The sequence below is a fragment of the Arabidopsis thaliana genome, chromosome 2 (genome assembly GCF_000001735.4).
Source record: "Arabidopsis thaliana chromosome 2, partial sequence".
Classification (NCBI taxonomy): domain Eukaryota; kingdom Viridiplantae; phylum Streptophyta; class Magnoliopsida; order Brassicales; family Brassicaceae; genus Arabidopsis; species Arabidopsis thaliana.
In genome coordinates this window covers 12,020,987-12,046,672 of record NC_003071.7, presented here as the reverse complement: position 1 = coordinate 12,046,672, position 25,686 = coordinate 12,020,987, and the positions used below count along the sequence as shown (strand labels likewise).

Here is a 25,686-nt window from a genome sequence, read left to right as displayed (position 1 = left end):
CCGGTTCCTAGAGTGTAGTGGTTGACACGAACTCTTTACAATACATAATGGCCATGCTCATTTCGATTTTTTTAACAATGAATCAATTCTGACTTAACCATTTTTTTCCAAATAAAAAAATATAGCAAATCTTGTGAATAATAACTCTTGTGTACATTTTGTTAAATATATTTATTAAAATTATCAATTAAAAGTCCTCTAGTTTAGAACAAATCTTGACACTCTCACTTGTAGTAAACTCTCAAGTCTCAACGCTTCACTCTCGTCAGAGTGAGCTTTTTATCTACACAGTGCGAAATGGCAGTTTTTGTTCTGTGCTTTTCTATCTACTTTTTAAATATGTGCAGATGGTTCAAGCAAGACCGGCTTCACATTCGGCAAGCAGAATGACTCGAACCGTGGCTCAGTCAGATCCACTGTTTCCTCTTCCTGTCCACTCTTGCTCCCTCCTCTTGACCATCCCACTTTGCTTTCTTTCTTCTTCTCGTTACTCTGCGAAAACAAATGTCGCCGATAGTAAGGGTCGATTGTTTCAAACGCTAATATACACGTTGTTTTCATGTAAAACATACCTGGAAAAGATAATTAATGGGGAAATTTCTACGTCTGGATGATGTGTCTGGTGTGATGGTTGAAAGAATCTGAACAACTTCTCTCATTGTTGGTCTACTTTCTGGATCCAAAAGCAAACACTCTTTAGCAAGATACGCCATTATCTGCATCTCTTCTTCCGCAAACTTCCCGTTTAGCCGCGGATCAGGCAGTTCCTCGATCACCCGCTTACTATCTTGTAACCGTGGCACAGCCTAACACACCACAGAACAAATAAGTTTCAGAGACTTGAAATTTGTTGGCTAAAGCTACAACTAAAGATTCATAAACCAGTGTTAATTACCCATATAACTAGGCTTTCTTCGCCTTTGTTGTTGCTTGGTTTCTGTATCGGTTTCCTTCCGGTTATAAGCTCGAGTAGAACAACACCAAAGCTGAAAACATCTGACATCTGTGAAGCACATCCTGCAATTGCGTATTCAGGTGCAAAGTAGCCAAATGTTCCTTGTAGTCCTGTGGTTGGAGAGCTTGAACCGCTTTGTAAACCATCGCTACTCAAACACTTAGCCATCCCAAGATCTGTTATCTGTAAAAATGTTATGTGCATTAAAACTTCAAATTTAGCCTCATTGAACACTGAAAATGTTTGTGTATACTTACTTTTGCATGCCAATTCTCATCAAGGAGAATATTTGTGGATTTCACATCTCGGTGTAAGATTCTTGGAGCGGCAGCTTCATGAAGATACTCAAGTCCTCTTGCAGCTCCAAGAGCGACAGAGATTCGGATGTTCCATGTCATTTTCTCCCCTAACTCTCCATCTAAGCAATCTCTTAGACTTCCATAAGACATGTACTCAAAAACCAGAAGCCTCTCTGCATGTTTGCCATGAAACTCCGAACAATATCCAATTAACGGTACCACATGGTAATGATGGAGTCTTGATAATAACTCTACCTGTGAGAACATTAATAAAGACATTGGATCAAATATGAATTCCAAATGAGAAGTAGGAGAAATGAGATTAGTACCTCTGTTGAGAATAGAGTGTCAGTGTCGTCTCCTTTAGGGGTATTTAGACGTTTGATCGCAGCGGTTTTACCGTCTTTGAGCTGTCCACGGTAAACACAACTACTTCCTCCATGTCCTATTACACTGTTACTTGAGAATTTATTGGTTGCTTGCTCTAATTCTGTGTATGAGAACTGAAAGATAGCTCCATGGATTGTTTCAGGTTTGCTCACACAAAACAAAGAAGCATTCTGAAAGAAGCAACCTGAAGAAAACAAAACAAAAACAAGTTCTTATTTCCTCTTCTGTTTAACGTATCAACTCAAAGAAAGTAAGAGGGTAAAAATGATTGACCTGCCACTGAGGAGCTGATGCTAATTTTCGATTGTGAAACCGAGCTTTTACGGTTTATTAAGTTAGCAGAGCTATGCCAGCTAGATTCTCTATCTGAAGAGACTGAAGGGGTTTGTCCAGAAAACTTGTCCTTTCTACAAATGTAACAAATCATAGAGGCAAGGAATGCTAGTGAAATGAGTACACCGCAGAAGAGTAGTATAACTATAACGAGTTTCCTCGATAAATATTGCTTCTTTGAAGATTTTGTAGCACCTGGAAACAAGTAAGTAGACCAACTTATGATATAATCGACTAAGTTTGCAGTAGAACAATGGATATAGTAAACTATACCAGCAGAGCAGTTGCATGAAGTGAAGCATGACGAATTTGAACCACCAATGGCTATAACCGGAAATCCATTTGCAGGACACAAACATACCCATTGATCTCTGTCTGCTAACAAAAGAGAGAGTCAAAAAGTTAGTTTTCTCTAGAATATTGAAAATTTTCTAGTTGGTAAAGAGAAAACGAACCTGGTCTGCAATTACATGATGTGGAACAGTTAGATTCCAGGATATCACTTCGATTGCCCGAAGAGAAACACGTACATGTATAGTTGCTTACACCTAACAAAGAAACGTCATCAATTTAAATGAAACTCACACCATGTTTTTATATATGTTGCTGAGTAGAAACTAACCTCCATAACATTGTTGAATTGATATGAGAACCAAAAGGATCGCAAGTGCGGTTTCCACTCTCATCTTCATTGCCAGCGAGTGGAGATTAGATAAAGACCTTCATGTCGAACTAAGCTCAACCTCCAAGAGTGCAAGAATCTAAAACCTGAAACAAGTTATGTTTAGATTAGACCAGATTACAAGTAGAGTAGAATTTTTATAGAATTCACAGGTAAAACTACAGTGTAATGTGAATGAATGAGTTGGTGAACAGACATCGAAAAGATTCTAACTCTGTTACACCCACTATGAACCAAAAACATTCTATGATTTGGTCAAGAGTCTCCAATTCTTAAAAGGGCCCAGAGTTAGAAGAGAAAACAAGAAACTCATAGCGATAGATATACGGTCCACATCAATCATTTAAAGATCCATTGTCACTCATCTGATTCTGCAAAATCTTTAGTTCCCTCTAAAGTTAGTTGGCTATGTTTTCACATACAGACAACAAACATCATAACACAACAACCAAAACACTAAAAGAACCAAACAAGAGAGCTAATATAGATTACATTACCCTGCAAAGTGGTGAAGTTGAAGTAAGAACTACAGAGTCAAGAAAAGGAAGTTGCAGACAAGAGGATATTAAAAAGAAGTAATGGAGCATCTTGAAGGATATTGATTACTAAAATAATGTGATTAAAGAAATGATTGAGTATAGGATTAGTCAAAGAATGGCAAATACAATAATAAATGGAATGAAAACAGACCAACCACCAATAGAAAGAAACGGGCATTGCAAATCTGAGAGTGACCTTTCAACCATTATAGTAATCAAAGAGGCAGAATCATTGAAAAGCTCTTAACTTTAAACTGTTTACTAATGGCAAAATCTTTATATTATAATCAAAACATCTTAAACTTTACCAAAATTGATAAATATTAGATTTTGTGAATCTTAACAAGAACTATATGATGATACTGTAACTTAGCTCACATGACTCTTTCTTTATGAACTTGACATTGTAGATTCTTGATCCAAAATTATAGACAAACCAAATTAGATAGAGCCAAAAAGGACTTTGCTTTTAAGGAAAAGCAAAACGTTGGTCGAAGCAAACTGTTGAAATTTGTTAGGACCCAGAATTTCCGGTGTCGGTTGTCAGGAACCGGTTTAAAACCCGGTTTTTGATTGTGGGACTCACAATTCCCGGTGTCGGTTGTCGGAAACCGGTTTAAAAAACCGGTTTTCGATTGTAGGACCTGTTTCCTCCACCATTGACCGAAAAAATCTAACTTTTTGATGGAAAGAATCATGTCCCACAAATTCAATGATGCTCTCTCCAAGTAAAAGGTGAAGTTTTTGGGGAACCCCATTTCATGATTTCTTCATACATGTAGGGAAATGAATTGAAAACGCATATTTAATGAGAAACCCACCTTAATATGAAGAAGCAACAATGTCGATTTTTGAGGATTTGGAGCTTGCTACAGCTTATAGTAGAACAGAGAGTACCAGCATTGGAGCTAAAACGCAAACGCGAAATGGAGCAAAACCGCGTTTGTAGTTGAGTTTCCAGCAAAGATAAAACTTTTTCCTTGAAGGAGAAACGAATCCCTTTCCACAGTCAAATCAGAATGAGAATTAAGAAATCTAAAACGCGAAATAAACAGAGGAGTCCACGCGACTGCGTTTGCGTTAGCGTTTGTGGTCGAGTGGAGTCACTAAACTAGTGAACTGATGTATCGAGGGGGGCGATTTTAAAAAGAGTTCATTTATTAGAGATCGGGGTATGTCACGTGCCACGTGGCGCTAAATTGATATCAGAGATTCGCTGCATGAAAAATATTTTCAAAACTCGAAGTAAGGAGAAAAAAAGTATTTTGAAAATTCCTATAGAGTAAAAATAACAGAATTATGTAAATAAATTTTGATTAAACTGCAAATTTGTGAAAAATATTTTAGTTAACTTACTTGATATTCTCCAAAAAATTAGTATTCGAAATGATCCTTCGTACAAGGCATTCTCAAATGTTTTAAAGGGCCTCTCGAACTTATATATTCCCTTAAGAGAAACTTCAAAAACTATATACTGATGTTATATACTCCCAAAGATTTGTCACTAGTCGTCATCTGAGAGATAGACCAAGCTACTGTTTGACTTCTTTTGTTGTTGCTTTTGTTGTTCTTGAGCCAACCTTGGATATGTTGATGGTGCAGCAGCAGAGTTGGGAGCTCGAGATGATCTTAAATGAGGTGCCATGGTCCTTCGCGCTATACCATGCACTGGTGGAGCAGAAGCTGGTTGATAAGAAGTTGGAGTATGGTTGGAGATTAAAGGCGGTGGTCTTGGCTGAGGTGTGTTGCAGGGCGGTGATTGCAGAGATATAGCTTTTGATGTGACTGAGGGTCGAGGATGGGGAGTTGAATTGATTTCTGTGTTTGATTGTTTTGCTGGTGGTTGAGATACTGGTTTTGGCTGAGGCGTTTTGCTGCGTGGTTGATGTAAAGGACGGGCTTCTGTTGTGACTGAGGGTCGAGGAAGGGCGGTTGAATTGATGATATCCGTCTTGGATTGTACTGCTGGTTGCTGAGATATTGGTTTTGGCTGAGGAGCCTTGCAGCTTGATTGATGTAAAGGAGGGGCTTCTGCTGTGACTAAGGGTCGAGGAAGGGCGGTTGAATTGATATCTGTGTTGGCTTGTACTAAAGCTTTCTGAGGTATTGGTCTTGGCTGAGGCGTGTTGCTGTGTGGTTGATGTAACAGACGAGCTTCTGCTGTGATTGAGGGTCGAGGAAGGGCGGTTGAAGTGATATTTGTGTTGGATTGTGCTAATGCTTGTTGTGGTATTGGTCTTGGCTGAGACGTGTTGCTGTGTGGTTGATGTAAAGGACGAGCTTCTGCTGTAACAGAGGGTCGAGGAAGGGCGGTTGATTGCATCTGTGTGTTTGATTCTACTGCTGCTTGCTGAGATATTGGACTTGGTTGAGGAGTGTTGCAGTGCGGGAGAGGAGCTGAAAGATTTGGAGGTGTAGCTTCCGCTGCTGTGACTGAGGGTCGAGGAGGAGCAGTTGAATTCATAGGTTCAGCTGCTGTGACTGAGGGTCGAGGAGGAGCAGCCGAATTCATAGGTTCAGCTGCTGTGACTGAGGGTCGAGGAGGAGCAGTTGAATTCATATGCCTGTTAGTTTGCACTGCTTGCTGCTGCTGCGTTGAATGTTGAGAGCTCCTGGGTGCTAAAAAAAGGGAAGAGAATTAGTGTCGCTGTTTAGCTCATTTGCTTTATCCAATTATACTCTTCAACTTTACCTCTTACGGTAGCAGTATCAGTGGCTGCACTCTTCACTGGACAAGTAGACTTGTAAGCATTCGCCAAGAGACTGTTCATAACAACCAAACTCCTTAACGCTTCATTCTTCTTCGCTTGAGCGTTATACGCAGCATCTACCTCTTGGGATTTCCTATCATACTCACTGCGTGCTTCCGCCATCTTCCTCTCGAGTTCAGCCTTCAACTCTAATGTCTGCTTACAAACAACGAGACAATGAGCAGAGAGGACAGGAAACCGAATAAAGATAGATTAACCAAGAATTAGAAAAAGACTAACCGTCTCTTCAAAGCTTTTCAGTAAGGTCCCTTGTTCTCTGCTCAGCTTCTCCAGCTCGTGGTCACATATGTCACTGAACGAAGATAAATGTAACCGAGGACTCTGTCCCATATGATTGTTGGGAAGAGACGTAACCGCTGATGCATTGACTGTTAATCTGCTATGTAAGACGTTAGGAGGCTGAACACCACCTTCAACGACATCCTCTGAATGGTTAACTACACAACGATCACAACATACAAAAATCTTAACATTCTAGCACACCAACTATAATTAAAGCATAGCGATCACTATCAATGGGCAGATCCTGACCTAAAGGAGTCGATGTAGAAGTCCAATGCTCCGCTGCTGTTGTGATATTTTGGACGGGAACTGACGAAGATGGTGGACAACCCGTACCTTGAGCTCTCTGTAGACGAAAAATCTAATTCGTAAGCACAATAAACGATCTGAAACCAACAAAGAGTAACAGTCGTTTTCAAGAAGCAGCAAGTAACCTGATCTGATCTAGCAGAACCTTGAATATCTAATATAGAGGCATGGTCTGGAAAACGACTCGAAAACTCTTGAACCAAAATGGCATCAGCATCATGACTTGTTCTATTACTTTCTTCTCTAATCAACGGCGCTTCCTCTACATTCAAAGGTAACTCTAAGGAAGCAGCTCCGGAAACTGAAACCGGTGGCATCACTGTGTCACAAACCATATCTTCAGTCAAAACCTCAGGTATATTTGCTGAAGACACCATTCCAGGCCCATCTAGTTGAGTACTACCCGATTTACTCTGCGCTTTTGGTAAAGAATCTGTAACTTCTTGAGTTTCCATTGGAACCATAACATCAAATTGCTTTCACCAGTGAAGAGGTTTAGCTACACATCATAACATATCTCAGTCTATTAGAGAAAACAAAACCAAGCTATTCAAATTTACAATCTTTGAAGAACACAAACACACTAATCACCGAGAAGTTGAAAATGAGAGTGACACTTTAACAATCATAGTAGCAAAACATAGAATCAACGAAATTAAAACCATATTATATATAAAAATCGTAACTTTATTCCCAAATTTCATATATGCTAGATTGTGAAGAACCATTTTTTTCAATTCGATTTTGAAATAAAAAAGATCCGTGAAAATAAAATTGCGAGTTATTGTTTGAGAATTGAAAGAGAAGAAAACCCAGAACCGAAAATAGACTTAACCCTACCTTAAAATGAAGAAACAAATGTCGGATTCAAGGTTCTTCTTCCTCGTCTACGTGAAGTCCAGGTTAAGAACAGTTAATAGAATCAAGAGACATGGAGTATTTAATTAAGCTGTGTTGGGCCACATTTATTAAGCTGTTTTGGGCCTTCGGCCCATACCTCAATTTCGATTGGGTTTGTTGATATAACATATACATATGTTTTTTTTATTTTTTGTTGTGTCAGTTTCGAACAGTGTTTGTTTTGTCATTCTCCCTCAACAACAATGCCCGTCAAGTGGTAAGCTTTGATCCAATTTCGTTTTCCAAAATCTCGATTTTTTTCGTTTCTGTTCTGATTACTCTTCCGATTCTTGTATTTGGGTTTTGTTTTTTTCTAGGGTTTTACATTGGCAACCAAACCAAGGATCAACAGTAAGCAGCCAAATCCTAAACGAAGCAACACAATGTGTAGAGAGCATCAATGGTGTGAAAGAAGGAAGATGGAAAGCAACACTCAACTATTACAAACCCATGTTAAAAGACCAAGCGAATCAATTGGAGTTTCCTCGTGATTTTCTAGGGATTTCACTTGCGGATCAGCCGAATAAGTACTATTTCATTATCAGGACGCAGAGGATTGTCTTGGAAGCTGATTCTTCGATTCAGTTGATTATGGAGAAGCTTCAGTCTTATAAATCTAAAGTGGCTCTTTACTTTGATGGGTTTCAGTATCAGCTTGGTGATTTTAGGTTGAGAGTTGGTAAAGTTGTTCCTACTCATTCTGAGAATGTTAGAGGCATTGTCATGGAGGTAAACAAAGTTTCCAGCTTTTTCTTGTTTAAGACAGATATGATGAACACTGAACAGTGGTGATTAATTTTAAAGATGAAAATCTTGTTTTTCTACAGATTTTTCTTGTTAAAAGAGTTTCTTGTAATATCTTTTAGTGATGATCCTTGATGCTGTTTATGATGTTAAGACAGATGATGAAAATTGAACATTGTTGATTGTTGACTATGCATCTACAAGTTTCTTTAGTCTTGTTTCGTGTAATCACAATGATGATGAAAAAATCCTTGTTTTCTTAAATCCCTATAGTCTCAATGCTAATCTAATCACCTAAAGGGTATATGGAGCTGTTCCCTTTTGGTGATTGTCTTGTTTCTTGTAATCTCAATTTTGAGTTTGTGTGTTGTTACTTGCAGGTGGAGTATCTTCCTATATCATCAATGGAAAAGGCACAAAAGGTGATGGAGGAGTTCTTGGAGATATGGAATGAAGCTCTGGCTAAAAGGTCGTTGCCGGGTAAGTTTGTGAACATAGATCTCAACTTTGGGGAGTTTGGACTTGGAGACATCTACACTCCACAACACACAGCTGTTCGTTACGCTCTCGTGATGGCTCACATGATTGCTACCGTTCAAGCTGTGAGAGGCTAAACCAAAACATAACTTAGTATTTCTAGGTAAAATTATGTGCTTTGCAATATTAGTGATTTCTTTCTTTGGTCATGTTTATCTATAAGAAGCATTGAGAAAAAATGAACTTATAAAAGACTTTGATAGAACAAGTTGCAAACTCCAGAAAAAACTTGAGATTATAGCAGATTGTGATTTGAATTTCGATTAATTGTGTAACTCATTCGCATATTTTTTCATTTAAACATGTCTATGTCATATGCTTTTAGTGACAGTACAAATAAATCGAAACAAAACTGAAGTTAAAACCATGAAAATGTAGAAAAGAGAATCTCTTGGTTTGTTTCTTCAACTCCACAAAGCAGAACAATTAGTGGGACTGAAAGAAATCACATTTGAAGAAGGATCATAACCCACCAAAAAATTGTTCTGCGCTCTGTTCCCAAAGACAGCAGGCATTGACGGATCATTACACCCAATAGCCAAACAAAAGATTCCTCCGGTAATCGTTTCGAGATACATATTATACTTATCCAAGACAAGATCCGCACCGCCAGAAAAATGCATTGTGATCACGGGAAAGATATCTATGGTGTCCGAGTAGTAGCAAAGCAAGTTGTCACTGCCCATGTCAGGTACTTTAACTGCTGTCACAACCTGTTCCACTGCCTCCCTCACTAGGTTGCAGTAGCTCATTGGAAAGTACGTGAGAGTGGTTCCTGAGTCTATAAAAATGTTCCCGTCTTCGGCATGAAACGGTGTCCCCAATGTCGCAATCAGGTTGTCCTCAACGCTGACCGCGTCTAGGTTTAGATAATAGAAAGGATTATCTTTCTTGATAAACATATCGGCTGCTACCGTTCCATCTCCTGCCACAATGGCATTTGTTCCAAAATTGATCTTACTAGTTCCTTGACCAGAAAAGCAGTAAGAGATAAGACCTGGGTAGGGTAAGTCCATCTGAGATATAAGCGACAAAGGTCCCATATTTAGACCAACAATGCCGGAAGAACTCGATGCAAACCCTGAGTACTGGAGGTTTGTGTTGTCGAGGCCACAACCAATTTTTGTTTCAGCCATCACAAAGGGCTCTCCTGAAGTGGAAGGTATCGTGACCGTCTCGGTTGCCAAGATTCCCTTGGAATAGGTTTTGTCCGCGTAGATAATCTCGTAATGACAAGAGTTTCCATTGCATCTTTGTTCTCTGAAGGTTGAAGATTTCGAAGGGTCGAATATAGGAGCGAATTGGCTGTAGCAGTTAGGACAAGGCATACATTGTGTCCATATGATGTCACTTCCCGTGTCTATCTCCGCTACGATCTCGAAAGGAGGAGTACCGACTTGTAGTTTCATTAGATAGATGCTGTAGTCATATAAAGTATCGGCGTAAGGTGATGCTCCTTGCAACTGATTTTTGGACAGCCGAGACGAAGATGAATTCGAACGACGCTGGATCAAGTCAATGGTGAAGCCGTGAGGTGATGAGGCAGTGGTCGTGAAGAGAAAACATGTAATGATTTGAAGAAAAAGAACGATCATTGTGGTTGCAAGAGACATTGATTGATATCGAGTAATATTTTTGGTTTTTCAGACACAATGTAATGTTCTTTATTAATTCATGCACATATTTATACATGTTAGACCTTTTGTCGTAATTGTTAATTTTTCCAAATTTGTCAACTTTGTTCAATTTTGTTATTGCCATTACGTCTTCTAACTTGGGGGAATTTTACATTTTGTTACTACTAAGTTTTATTTTTCTCTCTAGGTTTTACATTCTTTTATATTTACTTTTTGTATTAATGGAAATTAGATGATCACCTTGCTATAGCAAAATGTATAATTTCTTGGAAATTTTAGTATAAAGTTATTGTCGATGAACCTAAAGTACTATCTAATATTAATATATTTGATTTAACTTAAGTTAAATTTTTCACTACTTAATAATATCATCATTGGTGAGATACCCAAAGAATATTTCATTAATATAATATTATTTATTTCCAAAAACTTTATGTTAATTTTTCATTAATATATTTTAACATATCAAATTACATTGTAAATATATCGAATTGTATGAATTAGTCATATTTCTTTTTAGAAATAACAATAATAAAATCATGAATATTAATAATCTTAATCGTAATAGCAATAACTAATAATTGCTCATACGACACGACACACACATACAACTTAACAAACCAACACCCTGTGTAAGTCATACAAATCAGTAAATATGTATATATCACTTCATTCTAGCTTGGCCTTAATCCAACTCTGGAATAGAACTACAAAACCAATGTTTGAAGTGTAAATTTGACCATATGAGAGAGCTCGGTGGGAGGAGTTAATTATCACAACTTGTGGCTGCTAGGGCTCTAAAGAGGTTTGGAATATGAGACTTTACGTATTATAGGTTTCTTTCTGTTTTTCTACAAACTTGTTAATGTTATCATTTGGAAGGTGCTAATATTTGCCAATCTTTAAGCAACCCATCCATGCAAGAATTATAAAGATTCTAAGTAACTTCGCATATTATTCATATAAACATATCCATGGTCTATGCTTTTATTTTGATAAGATATATATAAATAACAAACTGAAGTTAACCGAGAAAAACAAACTGAAGTTGAAAATGATGGAAAAGAGACTCTCTAGGGTTTGTTACTTCAATTCCACAAAGCAGAACAATTGGTGGGCTTGAAAGAAACCAGCAGTGAAGAAGAATCATAACCCACCAAAAAATTGTTTTGTGCTCTGTTCCCAAAGATAGCTTCTTGTGTTGGACTATTACATATAATAGCCAGACAAAAAAGTCCTCCGCTGTTCGATTCCATATACATATTGTACTTATCCAGGACAAGATCCGCACCGCCAGAAAAATGCATTGTGATCACCGGAAAGATATCTATGGTCTCTGAAAAGTAGCAAAGCATGTCATTGCCGCTCGGGTCAGGTACTCGAACCGCTGTCACAACCTGTTCCACTGCCTTTCTTACTAGGTTGCAGTAGCTCACAGGAAAGTACGTGACAGTGCTTCCAGAGTCTATCACTATGTTCCCGTCTTCGGCATGAAACGGTGTCCCCAATGTCTCAATGCGGTTGTCCTCAACGCTGACCGCGTCTAGGTTTAGATAATAGAAAGGATTATCTTTCTTGATAAACATATCGGCTGCTACCGTTCCATCTCCTGCCACAATAGCATTTGTTCCAAAATTGATCTTACTAGTTCCTTGACCAGAAAAGCAGTAAGAGATAAGACCTGGGTAGGGTAAGTCCATCTGAGAGATAAGCGACCGAGGTCCCATATTTAGACCAACAATACCCGAAGAACTCGATGCAAACCCTGAGTTATCGAGGTCTGTGTTGTGGAGCCCACAACCGATGGTTGTTTCAGCCATCACAAAGGGCTCTCCTGAAGTGGAATGGATCGTGACCGTCTCGGTTGCCAAGATTCCCTTGGAATAGGTGTTGTCCTCGTAGATAATCTCGTAATGACAAGATTTCCCGTGGCATCTTTGTTCGTTGAAGGTTGAAGATTTCGAAGGGTCGAATATAGGATCGAATTGGCTGTAGCAGTCAGGACAAGGCATACATTGTGTCCATATGAGGTCACTTCCTGTGTCTATCTCCGCTGCGATCTCGAAAGGAGGAGTACCGACTTGTAGTTTCATTAGATAGATGTTGTAGTCAAATAAAGTATCGGCGTAAGGTGATGCTCCTTGCAACTGATTTTTGGACAGCCGAAAAGAAGATGAATTCGAACGACGCTGGATCAAGTCAATGGTGAAGCCGTGAGGTGATGAGACAGTGGTCGTGAAGAGAAAACATGTAATGATTTGAAGAAAAAGAACGATCATTGTCGTTGCAAGAGACATTGATATCGAATGGTTTTGAGACACAATGCAATGCTCTTCATTCATGCAAGTATATATAACTTTTTGTCGTCAGTCGTAACTGTTAATTGTCAACCTTTTCCAATTTTGATATTTCCATGACATGGGGAAACAATTAATTTTGTTACTAAGTTTTACATTTTTTTGGGGGGCTTCATTATTTTTAAATGGAAAATTTATATCATTCCGTTGAAGCAAAATGCATATGTTCTTTTTTAACAGAAAATAAATGTATATGTTCTCCAAATTTTTACTTTTCCCTAATATGTATATACATTCTTTACTCTAAAAATAAAAGGAAATTTACATAATCATGAAAATTTTGGTCTGTATAAGTGTAACTCACGCTTGTTTGTAGTTTGAACCGGCCTTGCATTTGAACTCGAATCCTTCCAAAAAAAAAAAAAGTGTAATACTCTTTTTTTTAAACAAATATAATTAATCCCATTGGTGATATATAAAGGTTTTAACGAAGAAAAAAAACGGTAAATAACGATAGAAGGATGATTAAAATAAAATATACCTTTGTAATGATGGTCCATGTAACATTTTGCTTACAAGGAGGAGTGGTAAGTGATCCATTATATCTATAATAATTTCCGCTCTCAATCTTAGTTTTACTTGAATCTATCATTACTATTGTAATATATTATGATAATTTTATGTTTCACGTGATATACCACTTACATAGCAGTATATCACGATTCAAAAGGTGAGTAGTAATTTTAAAGGAAAAAATAAATTTGTAAAGAGCAAAAACGCAAAGCAAAGTTCAAAATGGTATTTGATGAAATATATATCTGAGTAATCTGACTATCAATCACATTAGAGATTATCACAAACAAGTATTATGGATCTATTAACGATATTTATCCGCTATAATCCATATTCGAATTTATAAATTTGCATATCTTAAAACTAAAAATAGATTAACATGGATAACGAATCACATTAGGTATCTCAGATAATTTACACATTCATAATACACATATTCTTTGAAACTTGAAAGTAATCATTTTATATTTGAATTAGATTGGATTGAAGATCTTGAAACTACAGGAGGAAGATGGGACACCATAGGATACTCAGGAAAACACATACATCATATATTTTTCGTGTTATATATAAAAACTTTGGTGAACAAAAAAATTAAATAAATAGTACACTGTGGTTGTAAAAAATTGAAATAAATTAATTGTATTTGATTCATGTGACGCCTTGATTCATAGTGATTTTGGTTTGTATAACTTTACCACGCGCTTATTTGTAGGTTGAACTGGTCTCGCATTTGTGTCTGAATTCTGCAAATTTATTTTTCAATCATATTTACATTTTTGATAATAAACAAATATAATATACATTCAACTTCTAAGATATAGTATAGTTGTGAAATTCACTAAGTAAATTATTTAAGTAAAACTTACATCGTGAACCGCCACTCTGAGTAGCTTCACTTGGTTTTTCGTCACAGTCCTTACCTAAAAAACCAACCAAATAAATTTAAACGAATGATTTTAAAATAAAAAGTCAAAATTTAAAATTGGAAAAATAGACCTAGTTAACATGTAGATGGATAAACCTTTTGGATATGGATATTCACACTATTAGTACCTTGTAATGATCTATTAATGCTATGTTTGATTAAGTAAAAAAGAGAAGAAAATAACGATGAGTATTTACCTTTTTAACGACGGTCCAAATAACATTTTGCGTACAAGGAGGAGTAGTAAGTGATCCAATGTATCTATAAAATTTTCTGCTCCCAATCTTAATATCCCTTGGGTCAATCACATCTACATATTTCTCCGCCTCATTTTGATCTGTAATTGCCGACAATTTATTTTCCAGCTAACCAAAAAAATAAAAAATAAAAAAGATCAAGATTAGTTAAGATAATAATTAATTATTTATAAAATTTAAAAGCTTAATAACTAATAGTTCTAGCGATTTATACCAATCCGAGAAAAGAATCTGGCCTTCCGATTTTGTAGAGGACTGTGACTACAGCCAAACTTCCGTTAATGTTTTCGTGAACCATGTGTAGCTCGAGAGCAAACCTGCCATTTATTATTTACCATATACTCTATATATATTAACTGGAATGTAAAAATTGAAAGTAACTTTTAATTTGCATACTATAAGATTCTATGCCATTAATTTATCAAAAGTTAATTTTTTTTTTAAACCTCGACAAATAGCATAACTTTTAAGTAACTAGATTAAGAAATAATGTGTCAATTAAACATTTAGATCAAATAGATAATATATATAAATTCAACACTATAATTAAAACTATTAAAATTGGATTTTTTTTTGTAGTAATTATTTATGCCATCATTTTTCATATTTAAATAGGAGAATCCTAAACTAGACTAAAAATGGCAGTTTTCAATTTATCTTGATCTGCGAATCCATAGAATAACATAAAATGTTATTAACATGGCCTGGGTCTGTTAATGCCTCAAAATGTGTTGTGTATATGTTAATGTATTTTTGTTCTATAAGATTTTCTTGTAGGTATAAATGGCTCCAATATCAAACAATTATCAACACAAGAAAGAACATTTTGTTTTCTATATCTACAAAGTTTTATGGTTCAGAGATAGATTAAAAGTATGGTTTCGACATCTTAAGTTTGTAATATATATTCTTTCTACAAATAATCAAAAATAGCAAAACTATTCTTTTATTATCTAGATATTCATAATTGTAATAAGTTTCAATTAAAGTCTTGATGTGAACTAAGTACTTACTAAAAAAAACAGCTAACCTTTTAAATAGCATCAACGATTTTTAATGCAAAAAGTTTAAATTATAAAGTCTTGTCGTCTTGATGTATACTAAGTACTCGCAACGGAAAACAACTTTTCTTGTATCTATATTATATTTTTTATTTTTCGTAGTTTAATTCATATGAGATTTTTTTTGATAATTAGTTCAAGTCATATGAGATGAGTTATTTTTTACTCATATGAGATGTTTTTTAAAAGTTTCTAAATTATCTTTAGAATAAAGTTAGTTTGTATTATATTAAGTTATAGTATTGATATTGGTCCCAACTATTATGGTATTGCTTAAATCTTGATTAGGTCCAAATTTATATTTATAGAGATGAATTTTAGTTGGTAAAAAACAGAACCAAAATATGAACTGCTTTTAATAAGAATATGAAAATAATACACAATTGTTATGGTACTAAAAAAATAGTGGACTTTGAAAAACTTTTGAATTATATAATTTCATTTCATACTCAAGTAAGGATATGTACATTGAGAGGGTTATAATCAAGAGTAAATGAGAGCAAAATTTTGTTATAAATATTTAACCGGTAAAGTGGTTTTCGCTTTATGAGAAAATTTATTTTTTTGATTAAATTATTTTGTCTATAAATATAAAGTACATTAATAATGATTAAAATTTTATGTCAAATTTAATTAAAATTTTATATGCCATCATATCAATTTAATGTATCTACTCCCTTTTGTTGATAAAAGTAGTATATCAAATTTTTATAAACATTTCATGTATATACTTATGTTATAGAATGTTGCACACCTTCTTCCATTCATAGTATGTTCAGAGGGAGAATGCCAATGAAGCTGTAAGAGTTTATACTCAGTTCCATTGACCGTAATACTCCCTGACCCTTCTTCTCCAAATTTCAGCTGCCACAAAATTAGTATAAAGTATGTAAAAATTTTGAACCTTATAAATGAGAGAAATGTATGAGAATGGGTAATAATTGATACCATCATATCATGGCCTCTATTTTTGAGAGTGGCGTTACAAGGTTTGTAGTGTCTAGTAAGCTTTTTAAGATGAGTAACAAGTCTAACTCTTTTGTTCATAAGATCAATAGGCGATTGCATTTCTCCTTTTCCGCACATTTTCCATTCCGGTCTTAGCTTTCCCCATTTCGCTGGCCCGTTCTCTTGGTTCCATTCGTAGCTGAATTCGTGTTCATCCTCTACATATTCATCCATCCATCATATAATTTAGTTTTCAAAATGCAAAAAAAAATTTTGTTAAGCCATATGTAATTTGTAAGAACAAAATGAACCAAGATCACTTGTGTAGCTTACCAACTTCTCTATAATCTGTCGCTGCACTCAAACACGAAACAGTGGTGACGAAGCTGGTGAGAACTAAGAAGATAAAGCATCGGATTGATATTTTATCCATGTGTTTGAGAGAGATATAGAGAAGGAGAGCGAGAGAAGGAGAGCGAGAGAGAGAGAAAGAGAGAGGTGATGATTGGAGATAAATGTTTTGGTGAATGCAACTTGGATGCAATTGAAATATATATAGTAGAAGATGAATTATAAGTGCATTAGGATTAGATATGTTATACGTCAGCTTAGTCGTCACGTTTTTCCTCTAATATTATTTAAAGTAATTTTAATGCCGATGGAGACGACATGTTTGACTCTTGTTGAAAAAACATGTTTTCGTTTCTCTTTCGCGTTATTTTGTTCCCAAATCTCTTTCTTATAGATTTCTTCTTGGATTCTCAAGATTAATTCACATTCATTGTTTATTCAATTTGTCAAGATAATTTTGTATGTATGCCGACTAAGTTCGAAATATGGCAAAGCATTTCGCGGACAAGTTTTACATATATGTATGTACATGACTACTACATAATACTTACAGTTACATAGAACTAAGCTACGTGTACGTACGTTTCATATCGATTAGTTTGGTTATCACCACCATTAATGCGCCAAGAAAAATCAGAGAAATGTACATCATATTATTAAATGAAAGTTAGAATTAAATATTGACTCTTGACACTTTATTTATATTGCAGAATTAAAGCTCGATTTCTCTAGACAAGAAACACAAAAATATCGAAAGCTAATAAAACGTATAAAGTAGCATCGCAATGCATCCAATTTCTCAATGACTCCATTTTACTCAAGCTTACGTATCCATGGAAATAAGCATTCATGTGAGTAAGCAAATTCTAAAACTAACGTTAAAATATCAATGTAATAATCACGCATAGTTCAGTAATTGTATAATTTTTTTATGTAAGTATATATTTAATATTCTAAACTAATTCTCAAGTTTTTCCTAGGACAGTACATTATTTTATAAGAAAACTAGTATTAAAACTGGAACGATACATATAAGATTAGTAAAGATGGCAAGAAAAAATCGAAAAATAGTCTAAATTTTTTTCTTTAACAAAAAAAAAAAAAAAGTATTAGAATATCAAATGTGTTCAATGTGAAAACTGATGTATCAACAAACTTAATTTGACGTCTAAAATAATGTAAAGAGGAGGAAAATTCTTTGGAGAATGGGAAAGGAAACCTGAAGCAAATAACATAGATATGTTACACTCCTGTGTACACGACCAAATTGAACCATGAAAGGAAACTGTTTGATCTATACAAAAGAGTAATCCATATAATTTAATAATTTAATTATGGTTGTTGGTTTATTGGTTGAAACACAATATTTAACAAAGCAAATGGAAGTTTCGTAAGCAAAGTCAAAAGAGTGGTTCAAAATTTCATGTATGATAAGCTAATGAATGATGAAATGATGCTTGAATTATCTTATCATAGCTAGTGTCCAAAAATCATTCAATAGAAATACATAAGCTGGTCCAATATTTGAAACACAAGAGGTGACTTTTTATGACTTCAAAATAAAAATTAACTTTATATATGACTTGTACACGGTCGATATAGTTATGAAATAATTTAAGTTTGATTGTTATGTATTCTAGAAGAGTCTTACGGCTGCTAGAGTCTTGGGGTTTAAAAATTCAATAATGGGCCAGAAGATCGAGCCTATATACATGCAAAGGTTCGGAAATGAAGCCTAATATAAAACCAAACTAAGAGTTACGGCATATATATATTTTTTTTAAAAGCAACAGAAATCTATTTTTTAGGAGTCCTGAATCAAATTCAACTAATAATACAGGAAGACATGAATACTTTTCTACCCCCAAGATGAAACAGAAGTCGATGTAAGTACATAGAATCCGACAACACAGCTTACACAACTTGAAATAACCAAGTTACACTAGAATTGATTAAGTTAATCTTTTACAAGGATTACACTTAATCGGTGTTACACAACACTAGACCTACCTATAGATTGTTCCCGAAAATTCTAGCCTAAACAAGTTTACTAATAAATCACCCAACAGTGAATCAATTGATATCTCCCAACAAAAATATCTAAGGAACTTATTCAAGCAACCAAGCCACATGATAAAAGAGTGTTTAGGGACTGCCCCTGAAAACCAGACTGACTTGCTTGTGCCAAGAGACATCTGGTTTTGTAGTCCTGATCTTATTCCAAGTATCAGAGAAGGTAAACCGGTCTTGATGGTGGCCTTGAATTCATGACCCACAGAAATATATCTTTGTTGGTTTCTGAGATTTGAACTGATGGTAGGTGACATAAGAGGAGCTCAATGTTTTGGCTTCAAGCACCTCCAAATATCCAACCATCCCCTGATCTTTCTTGAGCTACTTTCGATTTCAAAGGACGACCAAGTAGCCTATGAGCTTCTGCTCCTAAGAACGTGTGCAACTGCCTAAAAGAAGTCCAATTATCATACCAAAATGAGTCCTATCATCATACCAAAAGGAGCATGATTTACCGTCACCCACTTTGGAAGAGAGAAAGGTTTTGGCCAAGGGTCTTAGCTTTAAAAGCTGCTTCCACATGGAGGAGCCTAGATGCTAGACTCCAAAAACACTGCTTTCTTAGCTTACAAATATCCAATGCAATGCTAAATCGAACAATAGTAAGTAAATTATTGTAGGATAAATCAAAATACAATCAGAGACCTTAATCAAAATAGTTAAATTCACACTAGAAGTTGTATATATTTCTGTAGAAAGAAATGTGTTTCTATTAATAATTCTAGATAAACATAACCGTCGACTAGTATGCTAATCGAACATTTCGACTCACCAAAAATGTGAAAAAAAAAAAATGTTAGTGGAAAAGAGTGTGATACTTAAGAGTAAAAATAATACTACAATCATATTTAGACTCGAGTACTATTGGACTTGTGGATCAGTATGAAAAAGTATCGCTTTTAGTAGTTATAGTTATGTAAATGACACCTACTTATATATACATTTGATATATTTTTCTGACTTGGGTTTTTATATATACATTTGATATCTTGACCACAAATATATATTACATATATATGAATATTAGTGATTTAGCGAATCATGAGAGTCAATGGTATCCACCTTTAGTTTCATTGTAGCTCTATAGTTTTTTCACTAATCTATAAAATAAATTCCTAAAAATAGAAGTTGTATAAAGAAATTCAGATCATGAGAGAACAAGAATAATTATAAAATAATTGCAAGAATAAAAGTTGGATCATGGATACAACAGCAAGAATAATCCTAAAAGAGAAGGACTGGAAGCAAGGAGTGAAGCGGTGAGTGAATCTTGTGACTGTTTCTGCTGTCACTGTTTATCTTTTTCCTTTCTTTAATTATTTGATTTCTGCTCTTTTTTCTTTTTCTGTTCTGTTATAATAATTGTTAGTCTGTCATAATTGATTAAAATAATTCATATATTTATAAAAGTGTAAATGTGGTGACCAGAAAAAATAACAACCCAAAACCAAAGAAGAACCTAATCCACGTCTATTTAGTTGTGGTTGTGATTCTCTTGCCAAACCCTAAGCCGGTCATCACCACGTCCATCTCGTGTCCACTGCCTTTCTATTTATTTATTATTTTTGTATCAATTCACAATAATTTTACATGATAATGTTTTTCTAAAATTTTCTTTTTTTGAAAATATGAATTCAAACTCGTATATACAAAATGGTAATGAAATGAGAATGATGAGGAAATTCTCAAACTAGCATTGGTCCTTATAGCATAAAGTCGTAACAGAGACATTATTATTATCTCTGCAAAGTAACAAAAATAGTTAGATATTTTATTAGAGTTTTCTTTTCTAATAATCAGGTGTATTCTAAGTTTAATCTTAAATAATAAAAATTGAAACTATTAAAATCAGATATTTTATTGTCACACTTTTAAAGGGACCAACATATATGTCTATTGGACCAAAAGTCCAAACTAATCTCCATAACCTTATAAAATCAAATAGTTTTGTCACTCTAGACGTCTACAGTAACTTATCATAGTTAAAAATTGCAGAAAGAAAGTTTGAACTCTCGTCTTCCAAAGTCATACGTTACCCATATGACCAAAAAGTTGATTTATATTGGAAATATTTTCCTAATCTTTTTTTCTAGATAGTTTATGCTATGACATATTTTGTTGCCAACGCAGAACACCACACCACGATACAGCGTTTGGCTGCAAACGGAGAATCTAAGTAATCGTGGGAAAAGAGGCGTCTTCAAGTAATACAAATAGTTGCTTCACATGTTCAAGAAAAAAAACAATTTTAGTAATTCATAATTTGCAAATTTTGTTAAATAAAATAAAAATAACAAAAAAATACCTTAAAAAGAGGGAAAGAAAAGATGCCTTGGAAGTCACTTACTTTTCGTGAATGAAAGGCAACCATGAACACTAACCACTTGCTTACTCAAACTATTCTTACTTCAACAAGTAGATCATCTAACTATCACACAACCCTTTACTTAACTCCCACTATATTCCTCTCTTTCATTATAACTTGCACATTTCATTTTCCTCTTTTCTTAAAAATGATAATATTTGATTCAATTTAAAAAAAAAATAATTCCAATGATCAACAATATAGTAGTAAGTAAGAAGAATTCACAAATATTTCATCATATTATGTAGTAAAAAAAACAACTAGTAATGACAATCTATTAACGCTGGTGTTGCTGAGAATACTATCCCTTGAAACTTTGACTCTCTTAGATCATCTTCTGGTGCTGGTAGATTAAGATCCAACGGTAGATATTTCCTCTGCTGTTCCATCGAACGGCCTATATTGATCTCAATCTCTTCCTCTGTACTGTTTCTGCTTACTTCTGCGGTGGCTGCAACGGGGCTAATCGTGGTTACGGCTGTCCTGTGCCGCCTCATGTGACCACCGAGAGCTTGCCCGGAAGTGAACTCAGAACCGCAGATGGAACACTCGTGTACTTTGTTTGCCTTGTTGATGATGTTACTTGCCTGTGAAGCTAGGGCTGAGCCGGAAACTTTGAAATGACTGTTTTGCCCTTCTTCTGATGCACTAGACTTGGGTTGCGTCAGGGGTAGTCTAGTCTTTTCCTCAGTCGACGTCCTCGGCTTCTTGTGGCTCGCTCTGTGTCCACCAAGTGCTTGGAACGACGAAAACGTCCGGTTACACGTTTTACACTCGTACACATAGAAACTAGAATTCTCCGACGAAATCTTCTGATGAATTTTTCTCGAGTTCTTGAGATCCGGCGATGGAAGAACTGTCCCACGAGCTAACATGATGAGACAAATCGCCATGTCTTCTTCTTCTTGCGTACAATCAGTAGTCACCGGAGACGAAACCGCCGAGTTGTATTCATCTGAAACAGCTCTTTCTCCTCCACTTCCACCGGCCGATGAACTTGTTGAAGTCACTGTTGTCGCCGCCGTCACCACAAACGTCGAAGACGATCTTTGTCGCTTCGTACGTTTCCCTTTTATGATTTGCGTCTGATCACTCCCAACCTCATCTTGACCCATCATCATATCCAAATATAGTAAGAAAAGAAGACCAAAACCCAATTCAAGAAACAAATCAAGAAACAAACCCAATTCAAGAAACTTCGAAATTATGGAGAAGAGAATGAAATCTTTGGTGTTTATTATGTGGAGTGAACTAACAAGAGAGAGACAGAAGAGAAGAGAGAAGAGAGGCAGTGAAGAAGACGATGGTGGGGCTGCTTATATATATATTTATCGGAAAAAAAAAGAGAGAGGTTATAAGTTTGGTGGTTGTTAATCTTTTTAGTTTACTCCACAAAAGATTTTACACATCGATCCACTTTACATTATTATAATGTTTTTAGCTAACCAATAACATTTTGACGGTTCACTCTATACCCATTACCTGACACTTCTGCGTTTTCTCTGCCAAATTCCATAACAATAAAATCAATCAACAAATTTATAATTCAATGATGAAAAAAATATGACATGTAAATAATTTTTCTTCTTTTCTAGTTTCTGTTCTGTTGTATCTACTTTTAATCCATATCTTCAAAATCTGATCTCTACCTAGATCTATATACCAGAAGTCAACCCTTCATGACGTTTTTTCATTTATTAGTATTGTATTAGACAGCTTCTTCTAGTACATACTTTCTAATAACAAACATATTAATATCAATTGGTGTGATTAATCAAACTCTTGAATCATTCATATTCCATAATTAACAGAGAATTGTTATTAATTCCGAGTGAAAATGATTAATATTGTTTCAAGCAAAAGTAGGAGAAATAAAAGGGAAAGTGAAACCCGTGAAGAGTTAACCACTGAATTAGGCAAAGGTTCATTAGTAGTGTTGAGTGGCACTTAGGCCACCAATTCACGTTTTTGTTATTTGTTTTTATTTATTTAGTTTCGAATTTAATTTTTGGGAGTGTGAACATTCAGTTCTAAGGACAAAGCAAAGGTTTTACTTTCACGCACTTTAGGTCCACGTCATCAAATCGACGCTTTCAATGAGAACCGAAATAGATAGAACTAAAGATAAAAATGTTCACGACAGCAAATAAAAAGAATATATTACATATTATTAATGGTCGTGACGACTACAAGAAAACTTTTGATTAAATGTTTTGAAATATACTAATAAGATTATCAAAGGGAAATAATGATTCACAGACATACATGGTTCATAATTAGGAGGCGACATGCAGTGGCCGGTGTTTATAGGATTAGGTGCATTCATCGGTGGCATGTTAGGCTAAAAACAATATTAAGCTTAGTCTTTGTTAATGTGAAGAGACAACACCACGACTTTTTTTTTTCTCTCATTTTTTAATCATATCTTGATTAACATTTGTAGAGAGAGTTGAAAGCTAGTGCTCAATTGGTTATCTACTAATCTTAAGACTGGAAACAGTTTTAAGATAATTAGAGATCTATTTTTACAATTGAGATTAATTAACATACTCAAATTATAGGCCGACAAAAAAAAAAAAAAAACATACTCAAATTATAGAAATTTTTTATGTAACATTACTTTATTGTCAAATATTGGAATGTTACATTTTTGTATGGACAAGTGACAACTAACCATTAAAACGAGTTTACACGGTACATCCAAAAATAATACTTTATAGATTATAGAATAAGTAATCTATAGAGAAAAGTTCAAAAAAAAAAAAACTATAGACAGAGAATAAGTTATGTCAAGATTGAGAGACCGGAAAATTATGAAGTTTAGGGACCTCAAAATAATTATTTAATTTAGCTAGGCAAACTAGATTAAAATAATTTATTCTGGAAAAATTATACACCTTTTTTTGTCAACATACTTTCAAAGTCTCACAGTGGGAGATTGAGGCTTGAACCCATATCTATGCATAAGGTATAATGCATAGTGGCTAAACCACACCACAAAATCCTTGTCAAGGACTCTTTTTAAAAAACAAAAATCCCTGTCAAAAAAAAAGAAAAGAAAAAGAAAGAAGAATAATAATAAAATATATTTATTTTTAACCACTTCTAAATATTAGTATGATAATCATATCACTTACTTTAATTTTACAATCAAATTTTGGTTTATATTTTTCATAATAAATATTTTTATAGGATCTAAATATGGATTTTGACTAGAAAAATATAATTGTCTTTACTTCAAATTGGAAAAGAAATGTTAGAGTAAATTCATTTTTGAAGGAATAATAATTATATTAAAAAATATTCTCTTAAGACAAATGGTATAGAAATTTATATAAATTTTCAAGTGGATATATATAACATAATTTTTGGGCTAAGGAACGGTTATGTGTGGGATGCAAGTATGTTACATACACAAAACCCATCACTTCTTTCCTTCACCGTAATATTTTGCTAATTTCATGCAACATTTTGACTTTACATAGGGATTGCTGCTCCCATATATAATATGTGTGCCACTATGGACTATAAATACTCATGTTTGTTTTTGTATTGATGTATGTGTATGCAACTAAAAAGTGTTACAACTTGCCACTGGAATATACCAATTTATACCAATTAAATGATTACGATTTTGCATTATATTTACTTTTTCTATAGCCGCAAGTATTAAAATTTAATCTTGATAGAGAAATTAGACTTATTAGTAAGTCGTACCATATAAATGCTACCGTTAAGCTATAGTATAAAAGAAAGGACCTAGTTATTTTTATTAATAAAGATTTGATTAGGCGCAATAATTCTATAACACGATGAAATGATTGGAAGAAGTTACTCTTAATCACGTTGGGCTATTCCAAACCTTATTGTCTTGTACTTAAAGTGGCCCTCACATCCTTTGCACAACAATTTAATAGATACACTCACACATGCATATTCATATTAAAACCATTATGTATTTAGTGGTCCTAACAAAACTAATTATATCGGTTTCAGTTTTACAGTCGAGACGATACACAACCATGTACTCATTACGTATACATGTTTAGATACATAATGAGGAAATAATTGAAATGATTTGGTTGCTAATCATAAACAAGAAAAAAAAACAGTAAATAAAAAATTAGGAGACAATAGAAGAGATGCATGATGTTGCGTAAAGCAACGACACCAACAGATGTGTGGCTAAAAGCAATTAGTTTTTTACTCACCGCGTTATATTTCCTAAAACATAAATTAGTATCCTCTCTATAATTTTACATAAATTGGATTTCTCTGTTTTAATTAGTACATTTGGTGAAATGTTAAAATATGGTACAACGTATAGACTATAGCTCTATAAAAATTATTATAAGAAGAAAAAGCCGTTTTTGCTAAAAAAAACATAAAAAAAATAAAGCAAGTGGAAAAATAGCTAGGACGAAACCAAGTGATTATGAATTTAAAGATCTTAAA

General features: G+C 34.5%; 7 protein-coding genes and 3 long non-coding RNA genes across 18 annotated transcripts; 3 read left to right on the top strand and 7 right to left on the bottom strand.

The window, feature by feature from the left end:
* Positions 1-56: 56 nt before the first annotated feature.
* NCRK (Protein kinase superfamily protein) lies at positions 57-4,325 on the bottom strand. Of its 6 annotated transcripts, none has more exons than NM_001336153.1 (10): positions 4,020-4,325; positions 2,600-2,745; positions 2,433-2,525; positions 2,251-2,352; positions 1,918-2,172; positions 1,584-1,828; positions 1,213-1,509; positions 896-1,138; positions 573-806; positions 57-492 (listed from the first exon to the last, which is right to left on the bottom strand). In NM_001336153.1, the coding sequence occupies exons 2-10, from the start codon at positions 2,667-2,669 to the stop codon at positions 334-336; spliced, it is 1,698 nt and encodes a 565-aa protein (NP_001323735.1). In that variant the 5' UTR covers positions 2,670-2,745; positions 4,020-4,325; the 3' UTR covers positions 57-333. The 6 variants fall into 6 exon arrangements, with proteins under 6 accessions (NP_001323735.1, NP_001031435.1, NP_001323737.1 ...); NM_001036358.2 differs by lacking the exon at positions 4,020-4,325 and adding an exon at positions 3,157-3,729; NM_001336155.1 differs by lacking the exon at positions 4,020-4,325 and adding an exon at positions 2,856-3,287 and having other exon boundaries at positions 131-492.
* Positions 3,570-3,966, top strand: AT2G08255. The gene has a single exon (NR_140306.1). It is a non-coding gene; the product is annotated as an other RNA (long non-coding RNA).
* A 172-nt stretch (positions 4,326-4,497) lies between the features above and the next one.
* AT2G28240 (ATP-dependent helicase family protein) lies at positions 4,498-7,465 on the bottom strand. 2 transcript variants are annotated; one of them, NM_001336152.1, is made up of 7 exons: positions 7,401-7,461; positions 6,686-7,059; positions 6,501-6,597; positions 6,189-6,406; positions 5,891-6,104; positions 5,467-5,817; positions 4,530-5,340 (listed from the first exon to the last, which is right to left on the bottom strand). In NM_001336152.1, exons 2-7 carry the CDS (start codon positions 7,022-7,024, stop codon positions 4,703-4,705), a joined length of 1,857 nt encoding a protein of 618 aa, NP_001324761.1. In that variant the 5' UTR covers positions 7,025-7,059; positions 7,401-7,461; the 3' UTR covers positions 4,530-4,702. The 2 variants fall into 2 exon arrangements, with proteins under 2 accessions (NP_180391.2, NP_001324761.1); NM_128384.4 differs by having other exon boundaries at positions 4,498-5,817; positions 7,401-7,465.
* Positions 7,466-7,613: 148 nt separating this feature from the next.
* AT2G28230 (TATA-binding related factor (TRF) of subunit 20 of Mediator complex) lies at positions 7,614-9,046 on the top strand. Of its 2 annotated transcripts, NM_128383.4 has the most exons (3): positions 7,614-7,677; positions 7,778-8,189; positions 8,585-9,046. In NM_128383.4, the coding sequence occupies exons 1-3, from the start codon at positions 7,664-7,666 to the stop codon at positions 8,816-8,818; spliced, it is 660 nt and encodes a 219-aa protein (NP_180390.2). In that variant the 5' UTR covers positions 7,614-7,663; the 3' UTR covers positions 8,819-9,046. The 2 variants fall into 2 exon arrangements, with proteins under 2 accessions (NP_180390.2, NP_001324170.1); NM_001336151.1 differs by lacking the exon at positions 7,614-7,677 and having other exon boundaries at positions 7,729-8,189; positions 8,585-9,026.
* A 99-nt stretch (positions 9,047-9,145) lies between these two features.
* On the bottom strand, positions 9,146-10,400 carry AT2G28225 (aspartic proteinase CDR1-like protein; the record flags this gene model as incomplete). The annotated part of the gene is made up of 1 exon (NM_001336150.1): positions 9,146-10,400. The coding sequence occupies exon 1, from the start codon at positions 10,352-10,354 to the stop codon at positions 9,146-9,148; it is 1,209 nt and encodes a 402-aa protein (NP_001324551.1). The 5' UTR covers positions 10,355-10,400.
* A 945-nt stretch (positions 10,401-11,345) lies between these two features.
* AT2G28220 (aspartic proteinase CDR1-like protein) lies at positions 11,346-12,675 on the bottom strand (the record flags this gene model as incomplete). Its single annotated transcript, NM_128382.2, has 1 exon — positions 11,346-12,675. One exon carries the CDS (start codon positions 12,673-12,675, stop codon positions 11,467-11,469), a length of 1,209 nt encoding a protein of 402 aa, NP_180389.2. The 3' UTR covers positions 11,346-11,466.
* A 901-nt stretch (positions 12,676-13,576) lies between these two features.
* Positions 13,577-17,007, bottom strand: ACA2 (alpha carbonic anhydrase 2). 2 transcript variants are annotated; one of them, NM_001336148.1, is made up of 7 exons: positions 16,776-17,007; positions 16,443-16,660; positions 16,249-16,358; positions 14,648-14,750; positions 14,374-14,541; positions 14,118-14,171; positions 13,577-13,994 (listed from the first exon to the last, which is right to left on the bottom strand). In NM_001336148.1, exons 1-7 carry the CDS (start codon positions 16,873-16,875, stop codon positions 13,917-13,919), a joined length of 831 nt encoding a protein of 276 aa, NP_001318303.1. In that variant the 5' UTR covers positions 16,876-17,007; the 3' UTR covers positions 13,577-13,916. The 2 variants fall into 2 exon arrangements, with proteins under 2 accessions (NP_001318303.1, NP_001323618.1); NM_001336149.1 differs by having other exon boundaries at positions 13,660-14,171; positions 14,648-16,358; positions 16,776-16,979.
* A 1,867-nt stretch (positions 17,008-18,874) lies between these two features.
* AT2G08250 lies at positions 18,875-19,249 on the top strand. The gene is made up of 2 exons (NR_140305.1): positions 18,875-19,029; positions 19,116-19,249. It is a non-coding gene; the product is annotated as an other RNA (long non-coding RNA).
* On the bottom strand, positions 18,906-19,398 carry AT2G08245. Its single transcript, NR_140304.1, has 2 exons — positions 19,302-19,398; positions 18,906-19,216 (listed from the first exon to the last, which is right to left on the bottom strand). It is a non-coding gene; the product is annotated as an other RNA (long non-coding RNA).
* A 1,904-nt stretch (positions 19,399-21,302) lies between these two features.
* On the bottom strand, positions 21,303-22,733 carry AT2G28200 (C2H2-type zinc finger family protein). The gene has a single exon (NM_128380.5). It carries the CDS (start codon positions 22,350-22,352, stop codon positions 21,492-21,494), a length of 861 nt encoding a protein of 286 aa, NP_180387.2. The 5' UTR covers positions 22,353-22,733; the 3' UTR covers positions 21,303-21,491.
* Between the last annotated feature and the right edge of the window lie 2,953 nt (positions 22,734-25,686).

What these genes read in the sequence shown, in the direction of transcription:
- AT2G28200 (NM_128380.5), bottom strand. Translation starts at nt 22,352, where the DNA reads ATGATGATGGGTCAAGATGAGGTTGGGAGTGATCAGACGCAAATCATA.
- NCRK (NM_001336153.1), bottom strand. Translation starts at nt 2,669, where the DNA reads ATGAAGATGAGAGTGGAAACCGCACTTGCGATCCTTTTGGTTCTCATA. An exon ending in ACACTCTATTCTCAACAGAG is followed by an intron (nt 1,510 to 1,583) that starts GTACTAATCTCA and finishes ATGTTCTCACAG; the next exon opens with GTAGAGTTATTATCAAGACT. An exon ending in CCATTAATTATCTTTTCCAG is followed by an intron (nt 493 to 572) that starts GTATGTTTTACA and finishes TTGTTTTCGCAG; the next exon opens with AGTAACGAGAAGAAGAAAGA.
- AT2G28230 (NM_128383.4), top strand. An exon ending in TTAGAGGCATTGTCATGGAG is followed by an intron (nt 8,190 to 8,584) that starts GTAAACAAAGTT and finishes TGTTACTTGCAG; the next exon opens with GTGGAGTATCTTCCTATATC.
- AT2G28240 (NM_128384.4), bottom strand. Translation starts at nt 7,024, where the DNA reads ATGGTTCCAATGGAAACTCAAGAAGTTACAGATTCTTTACCAAAAGCG. An exon ending in GTTCTGCTAGATCAGATCAG is followed by an intron (nt 6,598 to 6,685) that starts GTTACTTGCTGC and finishes TTTCGTCTACAG; the next exon opens with AGAGCTCAAGGTACGGGTTG. An exon ending in TGAAAAGCTTTGAAGAGACG is followed by an intron (nt 6,105 to 6,188) that starts GTTAGTCTTTTT and finishes GTTTGTAAGCAG; the next exon opens with ACATTAGAGTTGAAGGCTGA.
- ACA2 (NM_001336148.1), bottom strand. Translation starts at nt 16,875, where the DNA reads ATGGATAAAATATCAATCCGATGCTTTATCTTCTTAGTTCTCACCAGC. An exon ending in CATACTATGAATGGAAGAAG is followed by an intron (nt 14,751 to 16,248) that starts GTGTGCAACATT and finishes AATAAATGGCAG; the next exon opens with GTTTGCTCTCGAGCTACACA. An exon ending in CAGATTCTTTTCTCGGATTG is followed by an intron (nt 14,542 to 14,647) that starts GTATAAATCGCT and finishes TTTTTTGGTTAG; the next exon opens with CTGGAAAATAAATTGTCGGC.